Below are 25,329 nucleotides of genomic sequence, written 5' to 3'. Positions count from 1 at the left end.
AAGAGGTAGATTCCCTTAGGAGAGAGAAGCAACATGAGTTGTATAAATTTATTGGTAAGATGAGGAAGCAGGGAAGAAAGGCCTGAATGAGGACAAGAACGCACATGCTGAGAGCACAAATCCCTTCACCGACGGGCCAGTCAGCAGGGGTTCTCCTGTCTGTAGTCTGCAGGGACCATGCGAGGTAAACTAATGACCAAGGGATTCCCCAGAGCTGATGCTGATCCAAAAAGAGATAGTCCTTGCAGGTCTGTCAGTGGACCTGTAATTGTCTGTACCCATGGAGCACATGGCCAAATAACTACCTAAACCAGGGCACAGGAGGGGAAGCAGGAGGACTGGGATGCCCTTGAGACAAAAGCTTCATCTGCGAGGGGCTTACAGCCAGGGAAGGATCAAGTCTTTACGCCTGGCAATTCTGCAGGAAGGGGAGGCTGCATTAAGAAGCTTCTTAGTACGGAGGCAGAAGGATGGGGTAGCATCCTGACTCCTCAATAGGAAAGACTAAGGTAGAGAGTTGCAAGACAGGAGATGACAGTGGTGAAGAAAAGCAAGGAGGAAATGATGACAAATGTGATGGAGGAATTTCCTGAAGAAGGGAGTCCAGGAGAAACCAAAGCAAGCTGTCTGGACAGCTGTCTTTCACTTTATCTTGGGGTCTTCTTGGTGGGTGAGCTCAGAGCTAGGGTCTTTCCCGGCAGGTTCTTGATTTCACTTGTACTCCCCAACCTGGTTTTGGCCTCCCCTCGGGGGCTGCAGTTCCCACTGCCAGTGACACAGCCCCCCGGCAGGAAGCCATAGCCCCCGCCGACCGAGCTGGGCCGATAGCCATAGGTGCCGGTGCCGCTGTACCCAAAGCCGATGCCTGTGCCTGCAGTCCCGGCCATGGAGCTGCTGAGGACGGCTGTGGAAGACAGAGAGAGGACTAATTAGTGCATGTCCCAGGACAGGGCTGACCCGAAGTCCCCTCCAGCCTCCCAGCTCTAACTAGATTAAATGTGTCCCTCCTAAGTAATACTCCACATCAACTGGGGACTTGGCTTTAGTGACATATGCTCAATTCCTGAGCAACTCAAGCACCAGAAGAATCAGCCCAGATCCCACAGGACCCCCAAGCCCAGAGCCTTCTCATTCTTTGAACAGGAGTAGCAGGGGCTTCCGCCAAAGAGCAGATGATGCCTAAGCATCATGTAAGCCAACAAGTCTTGCGTTTAACTTAAGAAGACAGTCTTAATTTTTTCCAAAGAATTTCCTGAGTGCTTAATACAGGAGAGTTTTTGCTGGCTTCTCTCAGGAGACCAGGCTGAATCCTTTGGGGCAGCATCGAAACTGCTTGTACATGATTTCTGTGCATATCCGGGTCTCACTCCGGGTGAGGAGGTGCCCCTTTTCCTACTCACAGCTTCCGGCATGCAGGAAAGCCAGGGTGGGGGGTGGCAGAAGAGCGTGGAGCTGAGAGTCTTATGAGTGAGGTTTCTGGGGAAGGGGCCAGAAATGGGGAAGTGTGAAATGTCAGAATGTGATGGGAAGCTGACCCCATCAAAGAAGAGGCTGCAGGTCTCAGCACAGGAGGTGATTAGGACAATGTTGCTCTAGCAGGCAGAACCCAGGCTGTTCCGTGGGGGTCCTGGTGGTAGGGGACCATTCCTTTGTGTTCATTAATGGGCTAAAAATACTCTTTCAGGGGTGTGAAATACTCACATATGGTCACAGAATTGGTGTATTCTCCAGACATCCTGCAAGGGGACAAAAGCACAGGTGAATCTCCATCACATGGAATCTGAGTTACCTTCACCCCAGCCTGCAACCATCAGCCAGGCTAGCGCAGCCTCCGCAAGTCCACCAGCTGGCCAGGTGGCATGAACTGCCCTGGGTGACTCTAAGCACCTCTCTCTGGTCTTTCCCCTTCAGAGATGTGTGAACTTGCAACCCTGGAGCCCCTGTGGCAACACCACCTCGCAGGGGCCCTCCTGCTGTGCTTCTGGTCAGCCTGCTTCTTCATCCCTGTGGGGCTACTGCCTGAATAAATACATGTGTAGAAATACTAGCATCAGGAGTTGCCGCTAAGGAACTAACTCTATGATTTTAGGACCAATAACTTCTCTTCTCTGGGTCTCATTCATAAAATGATGCTAGGTTGTTAGAATAGGGATTTTCAAGTGTCAACACTTCATGTACCACCCTTTCAATTGTTGCTATTACCACATATAACTCATACTGTTGTATGTTTAGTATTTTTCATTGACTGTCTTCTATGACCAAAAAAAAATGTATTTCTCTTAAAAGGAAGTCTTATATCAATAGGGTGCATAGAAAACCAGTATTGCTGGACCAAAAGAAGACAAAAACAGTAGCAGTGAAAATAAATAAAACAAAAAAGTTTTTGACTAGATATTGTTGTCTGCTCAGAAACTTTGAACCTAGGGTCTACCATCTCTTTACTAATAGGGATATTTGCAAGTGTCAAGTCAGTGTGAAATATACAAGAGCACCACACTGAAGCTTTCTCCTTGTTGTTTCTGGAAGACTGGAAAGAAAACCATAAAGGAAATTACCTCTTATTATCTGACTGGATGCTGTTTAAGGCTATGTTTGTAGGTGACCTAAAAAGTATCCCCAACCCCTCCAACAGCCTGTCACCCACATCTGGGAAATTAAGTCAGAGGATTCCAAAAGTCCTTCCACCCCTAACATTCCAAGAACCCTCCCATCACCTACCTGCACTCCTCGCCCTCCAGCAGCTTGCGGTAGGTGGCGATCTCGATGTCCAGAGCCAGCTTGCTGCTCATCAACTCCTGGTACTCACGCATCATTCTGGCCAGCTCCTCCTTGGTCTGGAACAGGGCAGCCTCCAGCTCATCCAGCTTGCCCTGAGCATCCTTCAGGGCACAGTGGCCTCGCTGCTCAGCGTCAGTGATGGCCGTCTCCAGGTTGGAGCACTGAGGACCAGGAGGTGGCATTGCCCCCTGAGTTCTAAGGTACCTCGAGCCTCCCTTCACTGCCCCCCTCCAAGTGCTTGCTGTGGTTGGACCATGCTCTATCCTGCCCCACTTCCTAGAGCAAAGCCACATCCATGGAGTTAGTGTCCTGTCAACCTGAAACTGAGAGGCTTGTTATTCTCAGCCCCTTGGCTTTCTGAAAAGGCCTTTCCAATTGTTCCAGGATTCAGGTGAGAGCTAAGTGTGGAAGAATGAGAACAGAGGCTCCATCTGAGGAAAGGAGTTCTGAGACCCTGAAAAGAAGGGACATTGGGGGAGAGTTTGTGATTGAAAGTTCACCCCTCCCTTGGGAGTGAGTCAGAAACCCCAAAGCCCCTTCACCTGCTTCTTCACATTCTCAATCTCTGAGCGCAGCCTTTGGATGAGCCGGGTCAGCTCTGAGATCTCATTCTTGGTGTGTTTGAGTTCATCCCCATGTCGACCGGCCGCCAGCTGCAGCTCCTGGAACTAGGGTGAGAGGGGCCAACACAGGAACCTAAGCTCAGCCTAGCAGGCTATGCCTTTGCCTGGGGAGTGTGGCAGAGGTGGGTAGGGGTCCCCAGCTTCACCAGGGAACACCTATCAACAACCTCCCTCTCAGACATCTGTTCTTTGGCTTGATTTATCTGCCTTCAGCAGAGATGATCTCATTGAAGGTTTTGGCATAAGGACAGTCGAAAGTCTCACACCCTCTACACTGCAGCTTTGCAACATACAGCTTTGATTATGATACTCCTCTGCCTATAGCCGGAGAAGGCAATGGCACCCCACTCCAGTACTCTTGCCTGGAAAATCCCATGGACGGAGGAGCCTGGTAGGCTACAGTCCATGGGGTCGCTAAGAGTCGGATGACTGAGCGACTTCACTTTCACTTTTCCCTTTCATGCACTGGAGAAGGAAACGGCAACCCACTCCAGTGTTCTTGCCTGGAGAATCCCAGGGACGGCGGAGCCTGGTGGGCTGCCGTCTATGGGGTCGCACAGAGTCGGACACGACTGAAGCGACTTAGCAGCAGCAGCAGCTGCCTATAGCTCCTCAAAGTCAAGGTAAAATTCAAACAACTCCTAGCCTGGCATCAAGGTGCCTTGAGACCTGACTCCATTAGGCTCTTTAGGCTCAGTTCTTACTGCCCTTACCCATCACCTACCCGGTTCCCCACCTCTACCAAACCGTTCCAGGTTCCATAAGGAGCCCATGTGCTCTCAAGTCTCTGAGTCTGTGCACGAGCCCCTCCCTCCTGCTAGAAAACCCTCCCCCATTCATCCTCTCTTTTCCACTAATCAGGTCCAACTCAGCCAGGGCAGACTCACTTTCTCCAGGAGGCCTTCACTGATTCCCTGCTTGGGTGCCCATCTGTGCCCATAGCCCCTGGCATGCCAGTCTGTAGATCTTACCACTCTGTCCTGTGACCACACATTTCAATGTCTTTCCCATCAGACTCAGAATGACTGGGTGGCAGGGACATTTAGTTTTATTTCTGAATTCCCAGTATGTAGCACAGAGTCTGGCTAGAAAAGAGGTCTGGTGAATGAATGAAGAGATAAGAAAGCCTTCCTCAGGGATCAATGCAAAGAAATAGAGGAAAACAACAGAATGGGAAAGACTAGAGATCTCTTCAAGAAAATTAGAGATGCCAAGGGAACATTTCATGCAAAGATGAGCACAATAAAGGACAGAAATGGTATGGACCTAACAGAAGCAGAAGATATTGAGAAGAGGTGGCAAGAATACACAGAAGAACTGTACAAAAAAGATCTTCACGACCCAGATAATCATGATGGTGTGATCACTCACCTAGAGCCAGACATCCTGGAATGTGAAGTCAAGTGGGCCTTAGAAAGCATCACTACGAACAAAGCTAGTGGAGGTGATGGAATTCCAGTTGAGCTATTTCAGATCCTGAAAGATGATGCTGTGAAAGTGCTGCACTCGATATGCCAGCAAATCTGGAAAACTCAGCAGTGGCCACAGGACTGGAAACGGTCAGTTTTCATTTCAATCTCAAAGAAAGGCAATGCCAAAGAATGCTCAAACTACCGCACAATTGCACTCATCTCACACGCTAGTAAAGTAATGCTCAAAATTCTCCAAGCCAGGCTTCAGCAATACATGAACTGTGAACTTCCAGATGTTTGAGCTGGTTTTAAAAAAGGCAGAGGAACCAGAGATCAAATTGCCAACATCCGCTGGATCATCGAAAAAGCAAGAGAGTTCCAGAAAAACATCTATTTCTGCTTTATTGACTATGCCAAAGCCTTTGACTGTGTGGATCACAATAAACTGTGGAAAATTCTTAAAGAGATGGGAATACCAGACCACCTGACCTGCTTCTTGAGAAACCTGTATGCAGGTCAGGAAGCAACAGTTAGAACTGGACATGGAACAACAGACTGGTTCCAAATAGGAAAAGGAGTACGTCAAGGCTGTATATTGTCACCCTGCTTATTTAACTTATATGCAGAGTACATCATGAGAAACACTGGGCTGGAAGAAGCACAAGCTGGAATCAAGATTGCCGGGAGAAATATCAATAATCTCAGATATGTAGATGACACCACCCTTATGGCAGAAATTGACGAGGAACTAAAAAGGCTCTTGATGAAAGTGAAAGAGGAGAGTAAAAAAGTTGACTTAAAGCTCAACATTCAGAAAACTAAGATCATGGCATCTGGTTCCATCACTTCATGGCAAATAGATGGGGAAACAGTGGAAACAGTGTCAGACTTTATTTTTGGGGGCTCCAAAATCACTGCAGATGGTGATTGCAGCCATGAAATTAAAAGACGTTTACTCCTTGGAAGGAAAGTTATGACCAACCTAGATAGCATATTAAAAACCAGAGACATTACTTTGCCAACAAAAGTCCATTTAGTCAAGGCTATGGTTTTTCCAGTAGTCATGTATGGATGTGAGAGTTGGACTATGAAGAAGGCTGAGCACCAAAAAATTGATGCTTTTGAACTGTAGTGTTGGAGAAGACTCTTGAGAGTCCCTTGGACTGCAAGGAGATCCAACCAGTCCATCATAAAGGAGATCAGTCCTGAGTGTTCACTGGAAGGACTGATGTTGAAGCTGAAACTCCAATACTTTGGCCACCTCATGAGAAGAGTTGACTCATTGGAAAAGACCCTGATGCTGGGAGGGATTGAAGGCAGGAGGAGAAGGGGACGACAGAGGATGAGATGGCTGGATGGCATCACTGACTCGATGGACATGAGTTTGTGTGGACTCCGGGAGTTGGTGATGGACAGGGAGGCCTGGCATGCTGCGATTCATGGGGTCGCAAAGAGTCGGACACGACTGAGCAACTGAACTGAACTGAATGAATGGATGAATGAGTGAACCAAAGAAGGAGCTGATGAGCCACGGATCTATTTTTTCTGGGACTTCCTCCCCTTCATAACTCAGCTGAGTTCCAGGCTACTGGCAGTCTTGCTCGACATGGAGGCACATTTTGTGTGTATGGGAGTGTGGGGGTAGATTTGGTTATATCCTATCACCATGGGTCATGAATTTGGGGTCATCTATTAGTTTGGGATTATTCCTTCATTGGATGTCATCCATTGAATAATCAACAGAAAGAACTCCATTTTTACCCCAGAATATGATCATCTCCACCACTTACCAGCTAAATGACCTTGAAAAGTGACATAAGGGAAACACAAAGAACATGTGACATTCAGGAGTCCAGTGACTATGCACTGCCTGCCTGTCTCTGAGGGGTTGGACCTGCCAGATGTCTAATATCTGTGGGTTTCCCTTGAGAAGGAACCTGATAAACCTCAAGGACAATTAGAAAGTCGCCATCTTGATCTGAGAAACTAAATTATCTGAAGACTCATTTCCCCACCCACAACCCATTAGAGAAGTTAAGATCTAAGGGACTCAAACCTCCCCCTTTCTCCTTGGAGTTGGACTTGAATGAAAAGATAGGAGTGACCTGATCTCAGATGAGATCCCCTAATTAATTGTCATTAATAAGGGAGTTGAGATGCTAACTACCCATGTTTTCCTTCTTTCCAGAATTAGTTCAAAACTCTCTGCCTCTAAGGACATGGCTCCTGACTTGCCCCACCCAGTCCTAGTTCCCTAACCTCTGTCTCCCCAAGGTTCATGCTTCTGTGACACACTCATTTGCACTCAGCTGTGTGTTTTCTTCATGGTTCCTAAGGACAGAGCTGCAGTCTCTTCCTCCTCTGGGGCTTCCCCCAGCACCCTGGACAATGCTGTGCTCCCCGAGAGCATGTGGGCCATGGTAGGTCATGGGATGGACCAGAGGCCCCACAACACATGACCTTGGGGAGGTGTGCAGCTCACCTTGGTCTGGTACAGCGCCTCAGCCTCTGCCTTGCTCTTGAGAGCGATGTCTTCATACTGGGCCCGGACCTCAGCAATGATGCTGTCCAGGTCCAGGTTCCGGTTGTTGTCCATGGACAGGATGACAGATGTGTCACTGATGTGGGACTGCATCTGAGCAATCTCCTGCAGGGGCAACAAGGAAGCTTGAAATGCCTTTTGGGAGCAGAAGAATGTACCAAGGTGATGGGCCTGCCCCAGCAGGGAGTGCCCCAGACCCTCCCAAATAGACTCAAGTTGTGGTCCCCAAAAACTTCCAAGAATGGAGTTCACTGGTCCAGAGGTTCCAACACCACATCTAAAACTGCTGGATGGTTTTGAAGTAGCCCAAGAAGAAAAGAACAGGGGGTTGACTGTCACCTGAGATAGGTCAGAAGTGCAGAAGGTGGAGGGGAGAGAGCCTGGCCACCACACAAGGGACAGTAAGGACATTTGAGAGCCCATGAATGGGCCAACAGGCTGAGGCTTGAAACCAGATGGTCACAGAGGCAGTAGAAAGGGTGTGAGGACTTTTACCTCCATCCCTGGGGACTCATACCTAAGACACAAGGAAATTCCCAAGCCGCAGAGAGAAGACAAGCAAAAGTGAGAATATGCTTGGCTGAGGGTCAATGGGGACCTCTTAGGGCCCTATGGCTTCCTGAAGGATGTGAGAGGGGACAGCTGGTGGCCAGGCTGGGGTGGATGGCACACATCATCGGATGTACCAAGATTGATGTCACTCTTGCTTTGCTCTACAAAGTTCCCAGCATCCCAACACTGGAGATTCCCTGGGCTCTTAAAATTCCTGATGAGTTAGTAACCACTCATTCACATGTCTATCCTTCCAGACGATGGAGCCAGGATGGGGACAAGAACGAGGGGAGACTTACCCCCTCATACAGGCACGTAAAGAACTTGATTTCTCTCTCCAGGGCATCCACCTTGGCCTGCAGCTCTACCTTGCTCATGTACGCTGCATCCACGTCCTAGGGGAATCCAGAGAGCCCCTGACGTTGTCCTCCTTCAAGCCCAGGCAGGGGTCTCCCAGGCACTGGCCCCCCACAACCAGTTCAGTGACTAGCTGCCCCAGAAAATGGAGTCAAGACACAGGGATCAAGAAGTGACCCCCACCCAGAATTCACTGCAAGACCCTGAGCAGGTTCCTTATGCCTCCGGAACTCCTCTTGCCCCATCCAAGAATGGAATCTTTTTACTGCCTACTCTGTCTCAAAGAGAGTACGGGAGCGAGCCCTACCTCCCTGTGGTCAATCACACTGTGGTCAGTCACACTGTGGTCAGAGCTGAAGGTGGCCAGAGACAGAGTTGGAAGGTGAACCTGCAGCCCTTCTCAAAGCATATGCTCTTCCCCCAGGCCACTGTGGGCGTGTCCTGGGAGTGACTGTCCACGTCTGCACTCCTGCCCATTTACACAAGACATGGGCCTGGACAAAGTGAAGTGTGCTAGATAAACATCAAGGTGTCCCCAGGCTGCAAATCCCTCCACTTTCTCCTGTGGCCTTTCAGCTCCAGACCCATCTGCAGTGGGTAGAGACTCCAGTCTTTCCTCTGATTCACCTCCCTCACCCCCTACACTCCTCACCCTGCTGGACTGAGGGACATGCATCCTGTCCTCACCTTCTTAAGCACCACAAATTCATTCTCAGCAGTTGTGCGCTTGTTTATTTCCTCCTCATACCTGAAGGAGAAGCATCACGATGAGAAGAGTGTGTGTGGGTGTGGGTATGTGTGAGTGTGTTCTCATCATGAAAGAAGAGATGCGATGCCCATGTTATGTACCTTTTAACAGATATTATTTTACATTTTTGCAAATCTGTCCAACTCATTAGGACTATGTGGCCAGCATCATGGGCAGGGTTTGAAGCAACCTCCTCCTGGACCTTGGGACCAGATGGCTTGGGTCTAGATTTCCTCTGAAGCCTGGAGAGTGAAAAGGTTCTTCCTCCTCCCACTCTGTCCAAATCACAGGAACACACCACTGCCCCTCTCTCAGCCGTGATTCTTGTGTCACCCCAGCTGCCTGACACCCCTACCAATAACTTCACCCTATAGCCAAGTGTGAGTCCCAAGGAAGTCAGACTGTCCCCTGGGACAGGAGGAAGGAGCATGGCCTAAATGTCTAGGATCTGAGGGAAGTGAGAGGAAGCCCAATGGAAAGTCCAGCTCCCTGCCCAACTGGGAGATTCCTGGGAACTCGGAGCCAACTTGAACGAGCTTAGGACCCAAGAGGCTATGGTATGCACGCATGGGCTCTCGTGAATGGGGAGCAAGAAAGTTACCAACCAGGGCAGCCTCACCACTGCCCGAAATGCTGGCTGTCCACTCTCTAACCCACCTGGCCGCGCAGAGAAGACCCTGATCCTGTCCGGGCAGAGGATCTCAGGATGGGTCACTTTCACCTGAGCTCAGTGCCCCTGAGGCCAGAGGCATACATCCCAGTGCCTGTGGGGAAAGCCCGGGCCCAGGAGGCAGTCAGCTTGGGCACAGGGTTAAACTCACCTCTTCTTGTAGTCCTCCACCGCATCACGCATGCTCCTCAGCTCTGAGTCCAGCCTCACCCGGTCCCCTGACAGCGTCTCCAGCTGCTTGCGCAGGTTGCTGATGTAGCCCTCGAGGACGGGCTCCATGTTGTTCTTACAGTTGTTCAGGTCCTGCTGCTGCAGCAGCTCCCACTTGGTCCCCAGCACCTGGTTCTGCTGCTCCAGGAACCTCACCTGGAATCCAGCCAACCAATAGTCAATGGCAAGAGGCCAGGGAATTTTCTTTTCTGGACAGTAGCTGTGTTCCCTTACGTTACGTAGACTCATGCCTCAGAAAATGACTCTCCTACCCCTTCCCACCCAGGTTCTTTGCCTGACTGCAGTTCTCTTTTGCGGAGCAGCCACTGACGTCAGGAGGGGCCTCACCATCCTCCCTTGCACCTCATCAAGATCTGTCTCCTATGCACCTGTCCTTACCTGCCTGGACCAGTGTCAATGGTTAGCCTGATCCACCTTTCTTGGGTGCCTTCGCGCTCTTAGGGACCCCTTCTCTGGGTTTCTGGTGGCCTGGCCTGTGCTCTGCCTACTCTGTATTCCTCATCACCGTCTCTCCCAGCCCAGCCAGAGGCCAGTATCCAATTGATCTGGGGTCTCAGGCCCTCCCATGTTGCCTTCATTTCTGGCTGCCTATGATCTCAGAGCATTTCCCCAGCAGGAGAACCAGCCTTCTCAATTTGCAATCTATGAACATTCCACCATTCCCTTGCACAAAACCCTCCAGTCATTCCACATCACCTACAGTGTCAAGCCCAAATTCCCTTCTTGTGCTTTTCCAGTATGCCAGTGCCTCTCCCACCATTCACCCAACACACAAAAACCCCAGTTCTCCTCACTCTTCAAGCAAGTCCCATCAGGCTGCATGTGACTCTTTCCTCTCCTTAGGTTGCCTTTCTCCACCTCTGTCTGGCAAACTCCTACTCATGCATCACTGCCCTACCTCACTGTCACCCATGGTGAGCTTCCGCTGTTCCCCTAAGCTTGGAAAATGTTTACTCCCCAAACTCTCCTACCCCTTTGCTCTTCAGTGGTCCTCAAACGTGAGAGTGCCTTGACACCACCAGGGGGCTTGTTAAAACACAGATTGCTGGGCCCCACTCCCAGAATTTGTGGTTCAGTAGGTATGAGGTGGAGACTGAGAATGTGCATTTCCAACAAGTGCCAAGGTGATGCTGGCCCTATCGGTTCATGGACCCCTTTTGAGAACCTCTGTTCTAGCGTACCACTGATCCCTGTCTGCCTTGCCTTATAGTTTAGGGTGTATTATAAGTTATGAGTCTGTCTTTCAACCAGAATCTGAGCTGTTCTGGGTCCCATGAGAGGAGGAGCTGGCCTTATGAATTTCTAGATATTCAAAGCTGCCACAGACCTTGTCTTTCTCCAGGAATTCCCACCTTGTCGATGAAGGAGGCAAACTTGTTGTTCAGAACCTTGATCTGCTCCCGCTCCTGGGCACGCACTTTCTGGATCTCGGGGTCCAGCTCCACGTTGAGGGGAGCCAGGAGGCTCTTGTTGACGATGACCTGGTGGATGCCCACAGGTGGGCACAGGGATGGGCACACGGGCCCCAGGACCATACTGCCAAACATGCTGCCGGCAAAGCCGCTGGCTCGGCCTCGGCTAAACCCATAGCCCCCTGCCCGCCCACTGCCACTGGCCATGTTGAAAGAGACGCTCCGGGCACACCCCAGGCTGTACAGGCTCCGGCTTCCAAAACCCCCACTGAGCCCCTTGCTCCCTGCCCTGTAGGAGGGTGAGCTGCTCCCAGAGAGGACAACTGAGCATCCACTGAAACCCCCCTTGACAGCGGCTCCCGACTTGTAGGTGAATTGGCGGCTCATGCTGGGGAGGCCAGCGAGCTGGAATGAGATGCCAACCCTTAGCTGAGATGCAGCTCCCAGCCTGCGGTCTCAGATGCCTCCTTTATAGGGCTCAGGAGGGAGCCACTGCCCTAATTTGTGGGCTTAGTTTGCCTGGAGCAAATCATTTTTTCCCAGCAAAATCAGAGACACCGGGCAAATAACTTAAACCTCCCAGAGTGCAAGGCTTGCAAGCCTTGCTCCTGTAATTTGAGTCTTATCTAATTAACATGGGATAATTAAGCTGACTGAATTATCCCTAGAAAGATCTTGGGAGGTTTGTCACAGCCTCAAAATTGCCCTTCCTCAGGGCGTGGGAGTGGCGGGACCAAATTGTGGGGGAGCAGAGGGGAAACCTTTAATTGACAGCATCATCTGTGAGAGATTTCACGACTGTACCAGAATCAGATGGGCTGCATCCAGGACCCTGGCTAAGCTGCTTTTATGTGGTTAGAAAGAGACTCCGTGGCCTGGCCTCCCAGGGTTCCCAGGGGCAGTCCTCTTGGCTGGCCTGGGCCATGGGAGATGAGCCCACCAGGAATCCAGGCCCAGTCCTCTGGTTGCAGGGCCCTCTGTGCCCTCCCAGGCTAGTCTTCTGCTCCTCTGTGCCAACCAGGCTGCCCTGTACACCTTTCCCTACACATACTGACTTTGTTCCTGGACCCTCCCATCACTGCCACCCTTAACCTTGAAGTTATGGTATTGTCACCATTCACAGTGGCTAACACTGGTGCAGCACCTTCCAACATTAAAAGAGCTCCTCATACACAGAAGCTCATTTAATTCACTAGAACTGGAGAGGAGCTGTGAGGGTCCACCTTTCACAAATGGAAAAATAGGATCTCATACGTGTGCTGTTATAGTTGAGGATCACATTTCATGAGCCTTTCTTTGTATGAGTCCCAGAGGAAACAAACACCAGGCCCTGGTCTTGAGAACCCCTTTGGCTGGTCTTCTGACCCCACATTCGAAGCTCTGCAGGCCCTCTTTGTTTGTCCGGCCAGCCAGCCAACCATTCATGTGTTTGTTCATCCATCTGTCTGTTCATTTAACACACTTCTGTTGAGAGCTGACTCTGTCCCAGGTCTTAAACTAGGTTCTGGGGTCATAAATTAATAAGACAGAAGCCTAGTTCACAATTCTAAGGGAGAGGGGTAGACATATGAATTTTACTAGATCTTTGATATTACCAAAGTATATGACCCAAGAATTTCACAATTCCCAGTTTCAAATACATTCACAGTATGTACTTTCCTCCATAAAAATGCAATTGTTTCACTAGCCAAGTGCTCAAATGAACAGTTGCCAATCCCTCTTTTCCATTTCTGTGCAGAGATTTTGGCGTTACTCTGTATTATAATATAACAGTATGATGCTTCTACAACTATTATACCAAGCAATTGCCAAATTCAACCTCCTCTTCTTTTTTATACAAAAAAAAAGCTATCTTCTAGTTAAGAAAAATCACTTCCTTGGATAGTCTCAGTTTCACTATCAGCAATGGTCCTTAGCAATCTTTTCAGTCTTCTTTCACTAGACACAAAGGTTTTTTCCTCTGCAGTTTCTTCACAGCCATGAAACAAGGCTGTGCTGTGATGAGGATAGAGAGTGTCCTAGCCAGGAGCACTCCCTAACTGACTCCTTTCCACATGTCAGTGTCATGATTCAGACCCATAGTGTCTCAGCAAAACTGTTCAATACAGACTGCTGTCATGGGCTTTGAGCTCATTCTCTAAGGGCTGAAAGCAAGTGTTCGCACTCAGAAGGCAATGCAGTGTGTGAGTGCCTCCCTCTACATGACCTTGACTTCCCCTCTCCCACACTGGCCTTCTCTCCTTGGGAACCTGCCACAGAGATACCCTGGAAAACCTTCTCTGATCACATCCCAGTCTAGCCACTCCTCTCTGGCCAGCTTCCCCAAACTGTACCAATTGTCTATGCTAACTCCCTATCTCCACCTGTGTTCCAGGTGTATGCCAATCCTCCCAAACAGCCAGAAAGTTTCCTGAGGACAAGATCCAAATCCCATCTTCCCTCTACTCCTCTTTAGTTACTGCGCAGAACTGGGGTGGAGGAAGGGTTCCCAGGAAGTCATGAAGGAGACAAAGAGATGCTTCAGTGACCCTTGAAATCATTCCTCCTAAGGACAGGATCCTGAGCACCTACTTTTAAATCTCTCCTAAGTGGCTTTTTGAATAGTAGATCCCTTGCATTTCATATCCTGGCCCTGCCCTCACCTGGGGAATCAATGTCCACTGAACCCTTATCTAATTTTCACACAGTTACTAAGTCAGCCCCATTTCCCACAGAGGGGCAGTGCTACCATGACCCTTTGCCCAAGTGTCTGGGGCAGGCACCTCTGAGGAATCAGCCTAAAGAAAGCAGAAAGCCAATCCCCATCACCCTCATGAGCACTAAAATCATGTTGTAAAAGAATATTTAGTATTTCTCATCCAGAAAGATGGAGCAGGCAGACTTTCTTCTGACACTGCTCTAGCAAGAGAAATGGTGTGAACTCACTCCACTTACCACAACTAGAAACTTGGACATCACATATACAATAAATATAGGAAGATCTTAAAGGTGGAGAGAAGAAGGTACAGCAACTAGGGGCTTCAGAAGCCAAGGACGGTGGGATTAATGTATAAACACTACTATACATGAAATAGATAACCAACAAGGACCTATTGTATAGCACAGGGAACTATACCCAATATTTTGTAATAACCTATAGGGTCAAAGAATCTGAAGAGAATATATATATGTATGTATAACTAAATCTCTGTGCTGTACACCTGAAACTAACACAACATGCAAATCAACTATACTTCAGTTTAAGAAAGAAAACAAACTGAGAGAACTAAAAGAAGAAATTCAAATCATGTGGAGTGTATTCTCTGATCACAAGGAATAAAACTGGAAATAAAACATTTCTTTAATGTTTAAAAAACAAGATTTCAGGAATTCCCTGGCAGTCCAGTGGTTAAGACTGTGTGCTCTCACAACCAAGAGCCCAGGTTCAATACCTGGTTGGGGAACTAGGATCCTACAAGCTGCATACTGTGGCCAAAAAAAAAAATTGTAAAAAAACAAAATTTTTTCCAAACACTTGGAAACGAAACAATTTACATCTAAATAACTCACGGGTCCAAAAAGAAGTCTCAAGGGAAATTTTTTAAAAACTTATTTCCAAACGAGATCACATTCAGAAGTACTGAGTGTTAAGACTTCAATATATCTTTTTTGAGGACACAATTCAACCCATAAAAGAGATCAAAATCACAATCAATCAAACAAAACCCTCAAGTTTCACACTTTAGACAAAAATTGACTCATAATAGACAATAGACTTAAAAGGTAAACCTAAAACCTTTTGGAGAAAATCTTCAGTATGCAGGACTATGTATATCTGGAGAAAACTATAATTTGAAATGATACATGCACCCCAGTGTTCATCGCAGCACTGTTTATAATAGCCAAGACATGGAAACAACCTAGATGTCCATCAGCAGACGAATGGACAAGGAAGCTGTGGTACATATACACAATGGAATATTACTCAGCCATTAAAAAGAATACATTTGAATCAGTTCTAATGAGGTGGATGAAACTGGAGCCTATTATGCAGAGTGAAGTAAGCCAGAAGGAAAAACACCAATACAGTATACTAACACATATATATGGAATTTAGAAAGTTGGTAAAGATAACCCTGTATGCGAGACAGCAAAAGAGACACAGATGTATAGAACAGTCTTTTGGACTCTATGGGAGAGGGAAAGGGTGGGATGATATGGGAGAATGGCATTGAAGCATGTAAATTATCATATGTGAAACGAATCACCATTCCAGGTTTGATGCATGATACAGGGTGCTCGGGGCTGGTGCACCTGGATGACCCAGAGGGATGGGATGGGGAGGGAGGTGGGAGGGGTGATCTGGAAGAGGAACACATGTACACCCATGGCAGATTCATGTCAATGTATGGCAAAACCAATACAATATTGTAAAGTAAAAAAATTAATTAACTAATTAATTAATAAAAAGAAGATGTAGTACATAAATGCAATGAAATGTTACTCAGCCACAAAAAGGAATGAAATAATGCCATTTGCAGCAACATGGATGGACCTAAAGATTGTCGTACTGAGTGAAGTAAGTCAGACAAAGAAAGACATATATATATATATGATATCACTATATGTGGAATCTTAAAAAGTGATACAAATGAGCTTATCTACAAAACAGAAGTAGTCACAGTTGTAGCAGACAAACTTACAGTTACCTGGGGGAGAAGTGGAGAGGGATAAATTGGGAGACTGTGATTGACATATACAGACTACTATATATAAAATAGATAACTAATAAGGACCTACTGTATAGCACAGAAAACTCTACTCAATACTCTGTAATGACCTATATGAGAAAAGAATCTTGAAAAGAGTGGATATATATATACATATATCTGATTTACTTTGTTGTACAACTAAAGTTAACACAAAATTGTAAATCAACAATATTCCAATAAAAAAAAAACTTTTTAAAGACTTTTAAGAAGAGAATAAGCAATGCAAAAGGAAAAATTTGCATATGAAAAGGTTACTTCAGTAATAAGACAATAATTAAATAATTCAATAATTAAAACGAGGGAATATTGCTTCACCACCAAATTAGAAAATATTGATTACTGGCCAGGATAAAGTGACAAGAACTTTCTTGTAGAATGTCACTACTTTTTGGAGGACAGTTGAGCATTATAAATTAGGAACTTTAGAAAGACATTGTGTTTGAGCAAGTATTCTTTTCCTACTTTGAGAAATTTATTATTCATTTTTGGAAAAAAAGGAAATATGGCAAAAGATGTTTGGTGGTAGTTTAGTTGCTAAGTTGTGTTGGGCTCTTTGTAACCCCATGGACTGTAGCCCATGGACAGAGGAACCTGGTGGGCTACAGTCCATGGGATCACAAAGACTCGGACAGGACAGAGTGACTGGGCATGGACACACACCAGTGAACCACAGTCATGATTCAACTGTACTTGATAAATCTCACAATACTTCCAGAACTGAAAATTCCTAAAACTTGCCTGTGTCCTGGTTCATTATTTTACTGTCAAAAAAGAACTCTCCTAAGTACAAATTCCTTCCACCAATAACTTTTCCTAGTTAAGGAAAAGAACATCTAATCCTTGCCCTAATTCTCATTCTTTTTCCAGTCGAGGCTTATCCTACTCAGTGTGTGTGTGTGTGTGTGTGTGTGTGTGTGTGTATGTTCAGTTGCTAAGTTTTGTCTGACCCTTTGCAACCCCATGGACTATAGCCCACCAGGCTCCTCTGTCCATGGGATTCTCCAAGCAAGAATACTGGAGTGGGTTGCCATTTCCTTCTCCAGGGGATCTTCCTGACCAGATAGCAATGAGTAATAGCTCCTGGCTACTCACTTCTGCCAAGGCTTGACAATAAACACACATCACATGCTATGAGTTGCAAATGAAGTTTATTGTGCAGACACCAAGACCACAGCACTTTAGATGCAGAGCCAACAAGAGGATTATACACACAGAAGCATGTTTCCCTGGGGGCACCACCAGGGGAAAGGCAGAGGCTTTGAGATGGGGTGTGCTCAACAGAATACCCTTTGGGAGAAGGACCACCGAAAGGGCAATTGTAAGAAGGGGCAGGGAATGGAGGCAGGGCTGGAAGCACAAACCCAAACAATGCAGACTCTTCCCCTTGGGACAGAGGGTGTTACTGGCTCCAGCTGATTGGTTAGCTGTTTTTTTTTAAATATTTCAAAAACCATATATGGGCATCCCTTTGCCCCACAATGCCGTGAGAGGTGGATAACAAGATCTGACTTGCTGTCAGTTAGATGTACAGAGACAGGCATTCTGGAGGGGGAGGGTCAAGGGCAGACTCCATCTTTATCTGAATGAGAAGGTCACGCTGGAACTGCCACCTTCATATGAGCCAGAACCACCCCTCTCAGAGCCATAACCGCCCACTCCAGAGCTGGACCCTCCTCTGGAGCCGCCTCCAGAGCTTTGTTTTCCTCCAGAACTGTATCCTCCTCCAGAACTAGAGCCTCCTTGAGAGCCAACTCCAGAGCCATAGCTCCCTCCATGGCTGCTTCTGAAACCGGATCCTCTGCCTCCAGAGCTGTAACTGCTGCTTCCAAAGCTGAATCCTCCTCCAGAACTGGACCCTCTACCTCCAGAACCATAACCTCCAAAGCCAGCCTTGGAAGCCACATTTGAAGAAATGCTGCTGCTCGTCACAGCTGCAGAGAGACAGACAGCATTACACCTCAGTTCCAACTGCCTCGGTGCCTCTGCCCCGCCCCACCCCCAGGACAGGACCACCTCCCCGCCCCCCGCACTTACACACAGTCACGTTGCTGCTGAGTTCTCCAGACATCCTGCCAGAGAGAGAGGGAAAATAACTCTGGGCAGAGCACTTAGGGACTCTGCCCACGTGGTTTTACAACTTCCACCTATGACCACCCACATCAACCTCAAAACTCAGCCACCACAGCCTCATACAACCCACTTTCTTTGGTGTTGCCAGATCACAGAGATGGGGACGAGCCCCATGTTTTCCACACAGTCTGGCATCCCAAGTCATCTCAATTTCTTGCTCTGATAAAACTGATCGAAAGCAAATTCACTTCTGAACTGGCAACCCATTGTTTTATTTAAATTCATCCTAGGGAGTCTGATATGCAGACTCCAAGCCACATCAGAAATTCTCAAATGATGACTGTTCTGTGAACACTCAATTCAGAGAGAACTGCGACTCTGTATAGCCTCCCTGTCCTGCACTCCCACCCCTCCCTCCCCTGCTTCATCTGAATTCTTTCCCACTTCATCTTGCAAGCTGGGGAGAGGAGGCCCGGCCTCCAGACAGGTACCCAGCAGCAGCCCGGACAAAGCCAAAGCCTCTCCCTCTCTGTAACCCTGGCTCTCTGGTGGACCAAGGAGCTTCTCCCGTCTAATTGCTTCAGCCAGACTAAGTCACCAGGGGTGCTGAGGACACTGACAAAGGTCTTAGACCACAGAGGTAGGAAAGGTTCCCTTCGGGAGGTTAACATGTGGTTCTGTATGTCACTCAAGAAACCTGCAAAGAGCTAGATCTGGTGCCTGCTCTGTGGGCATGCCCCAGCCAGTGATGTCAGCTGTCAGCTGTCAGAAGGCCCTGCCCCTCCCCCTGCTTTCTCTGCCTCCACCTCCAGCCCTGGCTCCAGGAGAGGAGAGGGTAGACCAGGGTACCCTCCGGCCTCCTGGGGCCCCTCACCTGCATTCCTCGCCCTCCAGCAGCTTGCGGTAGGTGGCAATCTCGACATCCAGGGACAGCTTGGTGTTCATCAGCTCCTGGTAGTCACGCAGCAGCCGGGCCAGGTCCTCGCGGGCTTTTTGCAGAGCCTCTTCCAGCTCATTCAGCTTGCTCTGGGCGTCTTTGAGGGCATTCTCTCCCCGCTGCTCAGCATCTGCAATGGAGTCTTGTACATTCTTACACTAGGAGAAAAGGAGAAAAGGTTTCTGTTGGGACAGGAAGTGCAATCTGTCTTGGCAGAGGAGGAGAGGGAGGGAGCAAGGATGTATAGGGTGTGAGAAGCCAGGATCACTGGCCCTGGAAGTGTGTCACCAGAGAGTTAATGCAAGTTACAAACAACTTGCTAAGACTTGCTGCTGTCTCTGAGTCTCTGTCTTCCCAAGTCTCCTTTGACTGGACCCTTAACCCTTTCCCCATCATGACCTCTGATGCTCACAACCTAGGACCAGAGTCGTTACCCCATTTTACAGTTGCAGGTGCAAACACTGATGTGAATGGCTTCATAGAACTTCTGTTGCTTGTGGAGTCAGTTCTCTGCCCCACATTACCTCTTCCAGAGCTAATGTCCAAACCTGACCAACCCCCTGCAGCACTCCCTGCCCCTGCATCACACAGCCAGCTGTGCAAAGAGGTACAAAAGGGAGGCGATGCCTGTGATCCTTGGAGAGCCACGACCTCTAGCTTTGTAAGGCACTGTTCCATTTCACCCGTGAAGTGATCAAAAAGTTAACACAGTTCTTTCCCTGCACTTAATCCCTACTTGAGAATGAGTCTTGAAAGTGAAAGTGAAAGTCGCTCAGTCCTGTCCGACTCTTTGCAACCCCATGGACTACACAGTCCATAGAATTCTCCAGCGGATCTTCCCAACCCAGGGATCGAACCCAGGTCTCCCACATTGCAGGCAGATTCTTCACCTGCTGAGCCACAAGGGAAGACCAAGAATACTGGAGTGGGTAGCCTATCCCTCCTCCAGCAGATCTTCCCAACCCAGGAATCAAACTGGCGTCTCCTGCATTGCAGGCAGATTCTTTACCTACTGGGCTATCAAGGAAGCCCCAAGAATGTCTCTTAATCAGTTAAAATTGTTCTAAGTCTTAATTATGTCAAGCCCAAGGTTTTTGTGATCAACATATGCATTATTAGAATTTCTCTCTCTCTCTCTCTCTCACACACACACACCCCTGCACACAACCTCCCACCCCACCCTGAGCTGCACTCAGCCAGGAGAACTGCAGCCATCCTAGGGCGCACACCCCACCTGCTTCTTCACTTGGGCGATCTCCCCTTGCAGCCTCTGGATCACGCGGTTCAGCTCGCTGATCTCTATCTTGATCTCCTTCAGGCTGTCTCCATGCTTTCCAGCAGTTATCCGGAGCTCCTCATACTGCACGGGAAGAGGAGGAGAGTTGCAGTTCGGAGAAAGCTCAGCTTGAGCCAAGAAAGTCTGATCTGACCAGGGAGGGTCAACCAAGCTGAATGTCATGTCTGCGTTTGTGGGAGATGGGGGACCAGTGCCATACTTGACTGAGGGCATTGGGGTATGATAGACACCCTTTCTTGGGAATAATGCCCAATTTCCACTAGACAAAACCACTAATAACCTTACTGTGCACTTACCGGCTGGGCTGGAACCCAGCTCATTAGAAAGAGCTGCGGCTCTCCCTGCCCACCCAGAACTTGCCTTGCTGTGGTACACCGCCTCCGCCTCAGCCTTGCTCCTCTGGGCAATCTCCTCGTACTGGGCCCGGACCTCAGCGATAATGCTGTCCAGGTCCAGGCTGCGGTTGTTGTCCATGGACAGGATGACAGTGGTGTCGGTGACACTCTGTTGCATCTGGGACAGCTCCTGCAACACAGGGAAGGTCTGGCCACGACGTCCCTGCCCACAGTCACAGGCAGTGAGGAGGGATTCCCCTCTCCTCGTGTCAGGGAAATACAGACTCTCAGACTGACCATGCACTGGGTGGGATGTAAAGTGATATAGCCACCATTCCCATTTAGGTAGTACTGAGAATTATGGGGAGGGGTCTGCATTTCTGAGCCTCCTAGTTAACAGCCTTCACCACTTATGCAGCTTAATAAGTACCCCAGAAAGAACCCAGTTGATGGCAAATGCCTTAAATTGTACTTCCTGTTGCAAAAGTCATGTGTGTGCACTTGGGCCGGGAAGGGGGGAGTACATTATATTTTGACCTCTGAAATATATTGGATATAAGAAGAGAAACAGGGTGAGTCTCTTCCTAAGGGGAGCTGGGGGTAGGGAATTTGTCCTAATGGAGCTTTACTTCCTGTGACATCAGAGGAGAAAGCTCCTTGCCTCCAAGACCTACACCAAAGACACTCCCAGTGGCCTAGACATTGGTCAGTTGAAGTCAGCCACCCATAAACCCCACCCACAGCCCCTTTTCCCCAGTAGGAGAGGACTTCCTTTGGGGTGAAGGGTAGGTAGCAACGGTCCATTTAAGAGCAGCCTACTTACTGCGTCAAAGAGCATTTTTGTGAACTCCACTTCCTGTCTCAGCAAGTCCACCTTGGCCTGCAGCTCTACCTTGTTCATGTAGGCATGGTCCACGTCCTACAGGGAAGGTCAGGGTCTCTGGTAAAGCTCACAGCCCCGCCACCCCCACCTTGCAGTGCTTTGTGTATGGGCCCTGCCCTGCCCTCTCTCTGCCACTCCTCCACCCAGTCCCTATCAGTTGCTCTCCAAAATCCCAGGCACCTCAGATAATCCACAACCCCACAGGACCTTATTCGGCATGAAGTCCACAGTGCATCTCTGCAGGAAGCTACATGCCCATGTCACTGCTCATACTCCCCCAAGACAATCAGAGCTCTGATGGGACCGAGCTTTGTCAACCATTCTCTCCTTCCTGCTTGAGATGCTCTGTGTTTCCACCAAAGAGCATAACAGCCTCTGTGGCTTTTAACAGTCTCCAACTCTCCCATCCTATCTATCCATCCCACCTCTCCGGTATTTCACACCAAAGCCTCTGCAGAAACCAGGCTGAGAACCCACACTTCTGCCTTCAGGCTCAAACCTTTGTCAGCCCAACTGACTACATCTTTAAGCAGGCAATCTAAGGAAGTCCCATGCCTTTCTCGGCCCTTTAGGAAAAAAATCAAGTGCTTTCTATGGTCATAGCTTTCAAGATCCAAACATTCTTTGAGTAGGTAATTGATGAGAAATGCTCTAGCAGAAGTGCAGAAATTGCCTGAAGCTTGAACTACAAAGACACCTTTATTTCCAAGAGAACCAGCCATGGATATGCTTCACCCCTTCTCTAGCTAGTGCTTTTTTCACTCAGAGGTGTGCTCCAGCCTGTCCATCTGAGCACAACGGGCTTTGATGCATCCTCACTCCCACCCTGACCATGACATCCTCTCACTCACCTTTTTAAGTGTTACAAACTCATTCTCAGCAGCTGTGCGCTTGTTGACTTCATCCTCATACCTGTTGGTACCCAAGGACACTGAAGTTAGATTGGTACTAGTTTGTTTCCCTTTTTATTTTCCTTTTCCTATTGGGTTCACCCAAAATACTCCATTTCCTGGGACTATTGAATACTTTTGTCTAAATTGAAATGATGATAACCCAGATGAGGATGCTTTTCTATAAATTAACCATCAAACTTGTCAAAAACATGATCTCTAAAGCCCTAAATGTCTTCCTCCCAAACAATCAGCAAAGATACAGAAGGCTCTTCCCTTTATCCCCACAAATGCAACTGGGAGATGAGTGGTTTTCTGGGGCAATGATTGGATGGGCTCAAATCAATGTTTATCTCCACTTAGTTTTTACTCTGCCACCTACTTCTTCTTAAAATCCTCAACAAGATCATGCATGTTGTTCAGCTCTGACTCTTGTGACATTCTTTCTGAAGAAAGCTTGTCCAAATAACTCTGCAGCTGGCTGATGTACCCCTGGAAGAGGGGTTCCAGGTTGGTGGTACGGGTGCCCACATCAATTTGTTGTAGCAGTTCCCATTTGGTCTGCAGCACCTGGTTCTGCTGCTCCAGGAATCGCACCTGCGGGGACCAGAAGGAAACCACATGAGCTCTGGGTTGTCCTTCCCACCAGCAGGCCAGGGTCAGCTCTGATTCTCCTTCAGGAGATAGGGAAAACCGCATGGCTCCATCCTCACCAGCTGCATGCCGGATCATGCTGGGCAGAGCTTCTGAGCTCTCTGTCTCCACACTTGGAAAGTTCTGTAGGCTCCTAAATGTTACAACTGGCACTCTCCACACAGAGAACTCTTTTTCCTACTTTCCTACCCACTATTTCGTTTGCAGCTGCTTTCAAAACTCCAGGCCATCTCCCTCCCTGATCCTACTTGAATTCCCAGCAAAGGTCCCAAAAATTCTGGGGGAAACCAAAAGAAGCTTTCACTGGCACTGCTCCTAAGCACTATGAGTATAAGGGCAGGGTTCCTCCATCTGGTTTTTAAGAGCCTTGTAAATTTCTTAGACAGGTTCCTCTGCCTTGAAACGGGAGAGAACCCTATCACACTCCAAAGTGACACCAATTAAAAACTTTGTGGTTTATAAAACTAAGAAAGCTTCTCTTGAAGGCAGAAATTTCATTCATTCCTAAATAGATATTTCAGGCTTAGCTTCCCAGAATTTAATAGAGCAATAACTTCTAGGGAAGGAAGTAGTCTCAGAAGACGTTTTACCAATCCCCTCTAAAACACTTGGCTTCAAATAGTCCATTTCTTGTCTGTGTCAGTTTTTTTATGATTTTCAGAATTTTCCATTAGTATTGTTTGTTTAGGCTGAGACAATAAAGCCAAAGTCACAACTAATTCCCAACCTCAGACTATTATGGAAGATGGAGCCCACGAAGCTTGCATCTTTCCCCTGTATCAGATACTGCCAATTACCCAGGACAGTGTGACTGCACCTATGGCTCCTTAAAAAACGAATCTCTATCATTTGCTTTTCAATTAGCACTGGAAGAAGGGCATTCTGAGCCTCAGACGAAGCCAGCTTCTCATGACTCACCTTGTCGATGAAGGTGGCAAATTTGTTGTTGAGAGCTTTGATCTGCTCCCGCTCCTGAGACTTCACGTTCTGTATCTCCGGGTCAACTTTCACATTGAGAGGCTGCAGAAGGCTCTGGTTGATAGACACTTCGTGGATACCTCCACCAGGGAATCCTCCAGGTCCGAAGCCACCAGGACCCCCAAAGCCACCAGGACCCCCAACACCTCCAAAGCCACCGCCACCTCCAAAGCGGCCTCCACCAAAGCCGCTGCCACCAAAACTGCCTCCTCCAAAGCCACTGCCTCCTCCAAAGCCAAGGCCACCTCCAAAGCCACCTCCTCTGCCACCAAATCCTCCATAGGAGCCAAAGCTTCCACCTCCTCCAGCCACGCTAATGGAGGTGCTCCTGGACCCTCCAAGGTTAACGAGACTCCGACTGCTGAAGCCACCTCCGCCGAAGCCCCCGCCGCCACCGCCATGGCGGCTCAAGCAGGAGAAGCTGGTTCCTGATCGCCGGCTTCCACCGGAGACCACGGCCGAGCCGCTACTGAAGCTCCGGAATCCTCCTCCACCTCCTCCTCTTCTTCCTCGAGACTTGTAGGAGATCTGACAGCTCATGATGCCTTTGCCCGAAGAAGGAAGTTGCAGGTTTCCAAGAGGAGTTCCGATGGGAGACTCAGTGCTGCTGTTGGAAGACTGTCATGGTCCCCTTTTATACCGGCCAACTAACTAGGTGTTGGTGTGCATGGGTGTGGGCCCACGTATGCAAGGGTTTGGTCTGCCTGGAAGCAACTCCTGGTGAGTGATTATCAAGCTAATAGCCCTTTAAAAATCTATTAATCAGCTCCATCCCAGAACTTGCTTTGATTGCAAACTTCTGTTTATCTGAGCATCTGTCATGCCATTTGATTTTTGTAAAATCATCAAAAGAGGAGGTCAGGATGAGAGTTTCTCAATCTGGAAAAAAAAGGAGGGGGTCATTCTGCAGAATGCTGCTCCCTGCTCTGGACCAATCCAAGGGAGGCCAGCTGCCCCTAGGGCCTCTGGAGGCTCGCCACCCAGTGCTGCTGATGGAAGAGATGACAGGCTTAGAGACTTCGGAGCCTGCTCAATACTAGCCTCAGTGTCCCCCCTTGCTTTTTCTTCTGTGCCAGGAAGAGTCTCAACAAGGGATTTTTCAGAGCATGAATGTGATATGGGGAAACACACAACCTCTCACAGAAAGAAGTTGACCAAGGAAGCTTCAAAAGAGTTGTCAGTTTGGGATTTCCCTGGTGGTCCAGTGGT

The 25,329-nt window shown here is 48.4% G+C and overlaps 2 protein-coding genes across 2 annotated transcripts; both read right to left on the bottom strand.

Annotated features, from left to right (window-relative positions):
* Positions 1–647: 647 nt before the first annotated feature.
* Positions 648–11,712, bottom strand: LOC145503625 (keratin, type II cytoskeletal 73). Its single transcript, XM_081483540.1, has 9 exons — positions 11,266–11,712; positions 9,834–10,048; positions 8,952–9,012; positions 8,207–8,302; positions 7,296–7,460; positions 3,321–3,446; positions 2,719–2,939; positions 1,702–1,736; positions 648–904 (listed from the first exon to the last, which is right to left on the bottom strand). The coding sequence occupies exons 1-9, from the start codon at positions 11,710–11,712 to the stop codon at positions 648–650; spliced, it is 1,623 nt and encodes a 540-aa protein (XP_081339666.1).
* A 5,939-nt stretch (positions 11,713–17,651) lies between these two features.
* KRT2 (keratin 2) lies at positions 17,652–24,660 on the bottom strand. The gene is made up of 9 exons (XM_081483543.1): positions 24,061–24,660; positions 22,871–23,085; positions 22,450–22,510; positions 21,539–21,634; positions 20,741–20,905; positions 20,318–20,443; positions 19,021–19,241; positions 18,111–18,145; positions 17,652–18,007 (listed from the first exon to the last, which is right to left on the bottom strand). The coding sequence occupies exons 1-9, from the start codon at positions 24,658–24,660 to the stop codon at positions 17,652–17,654; spliced, it is 1,875 nt and encodes a 624-aa protein (XP_081339669.1).
* Positions 24,661–25,329: the final 669 nt, after the last annotated feature.

The sequence above is a fragment of the Giraffa tippelskirchi genome, chromosome 4, assembly GCF_054371585.1.
Source record: "Giraffa tippelskirchi isolate mGirTip1 chromosome 4, T2T-mGirTip1v1.2.pri, whole genome shotgun sequence".
Taxonomy (NCBI): domain Eukaryota; kingdom Metazoa; phylum Chordata; class Mammalia; order Artiodactyla; family Giraffidae; genus Giraffa; species Giraffa tippelskirchi.
Note: the sequence above shows the minus strand (reverse complement) of the source record. Positions and strands in the feature narration are given on the sequence as shown.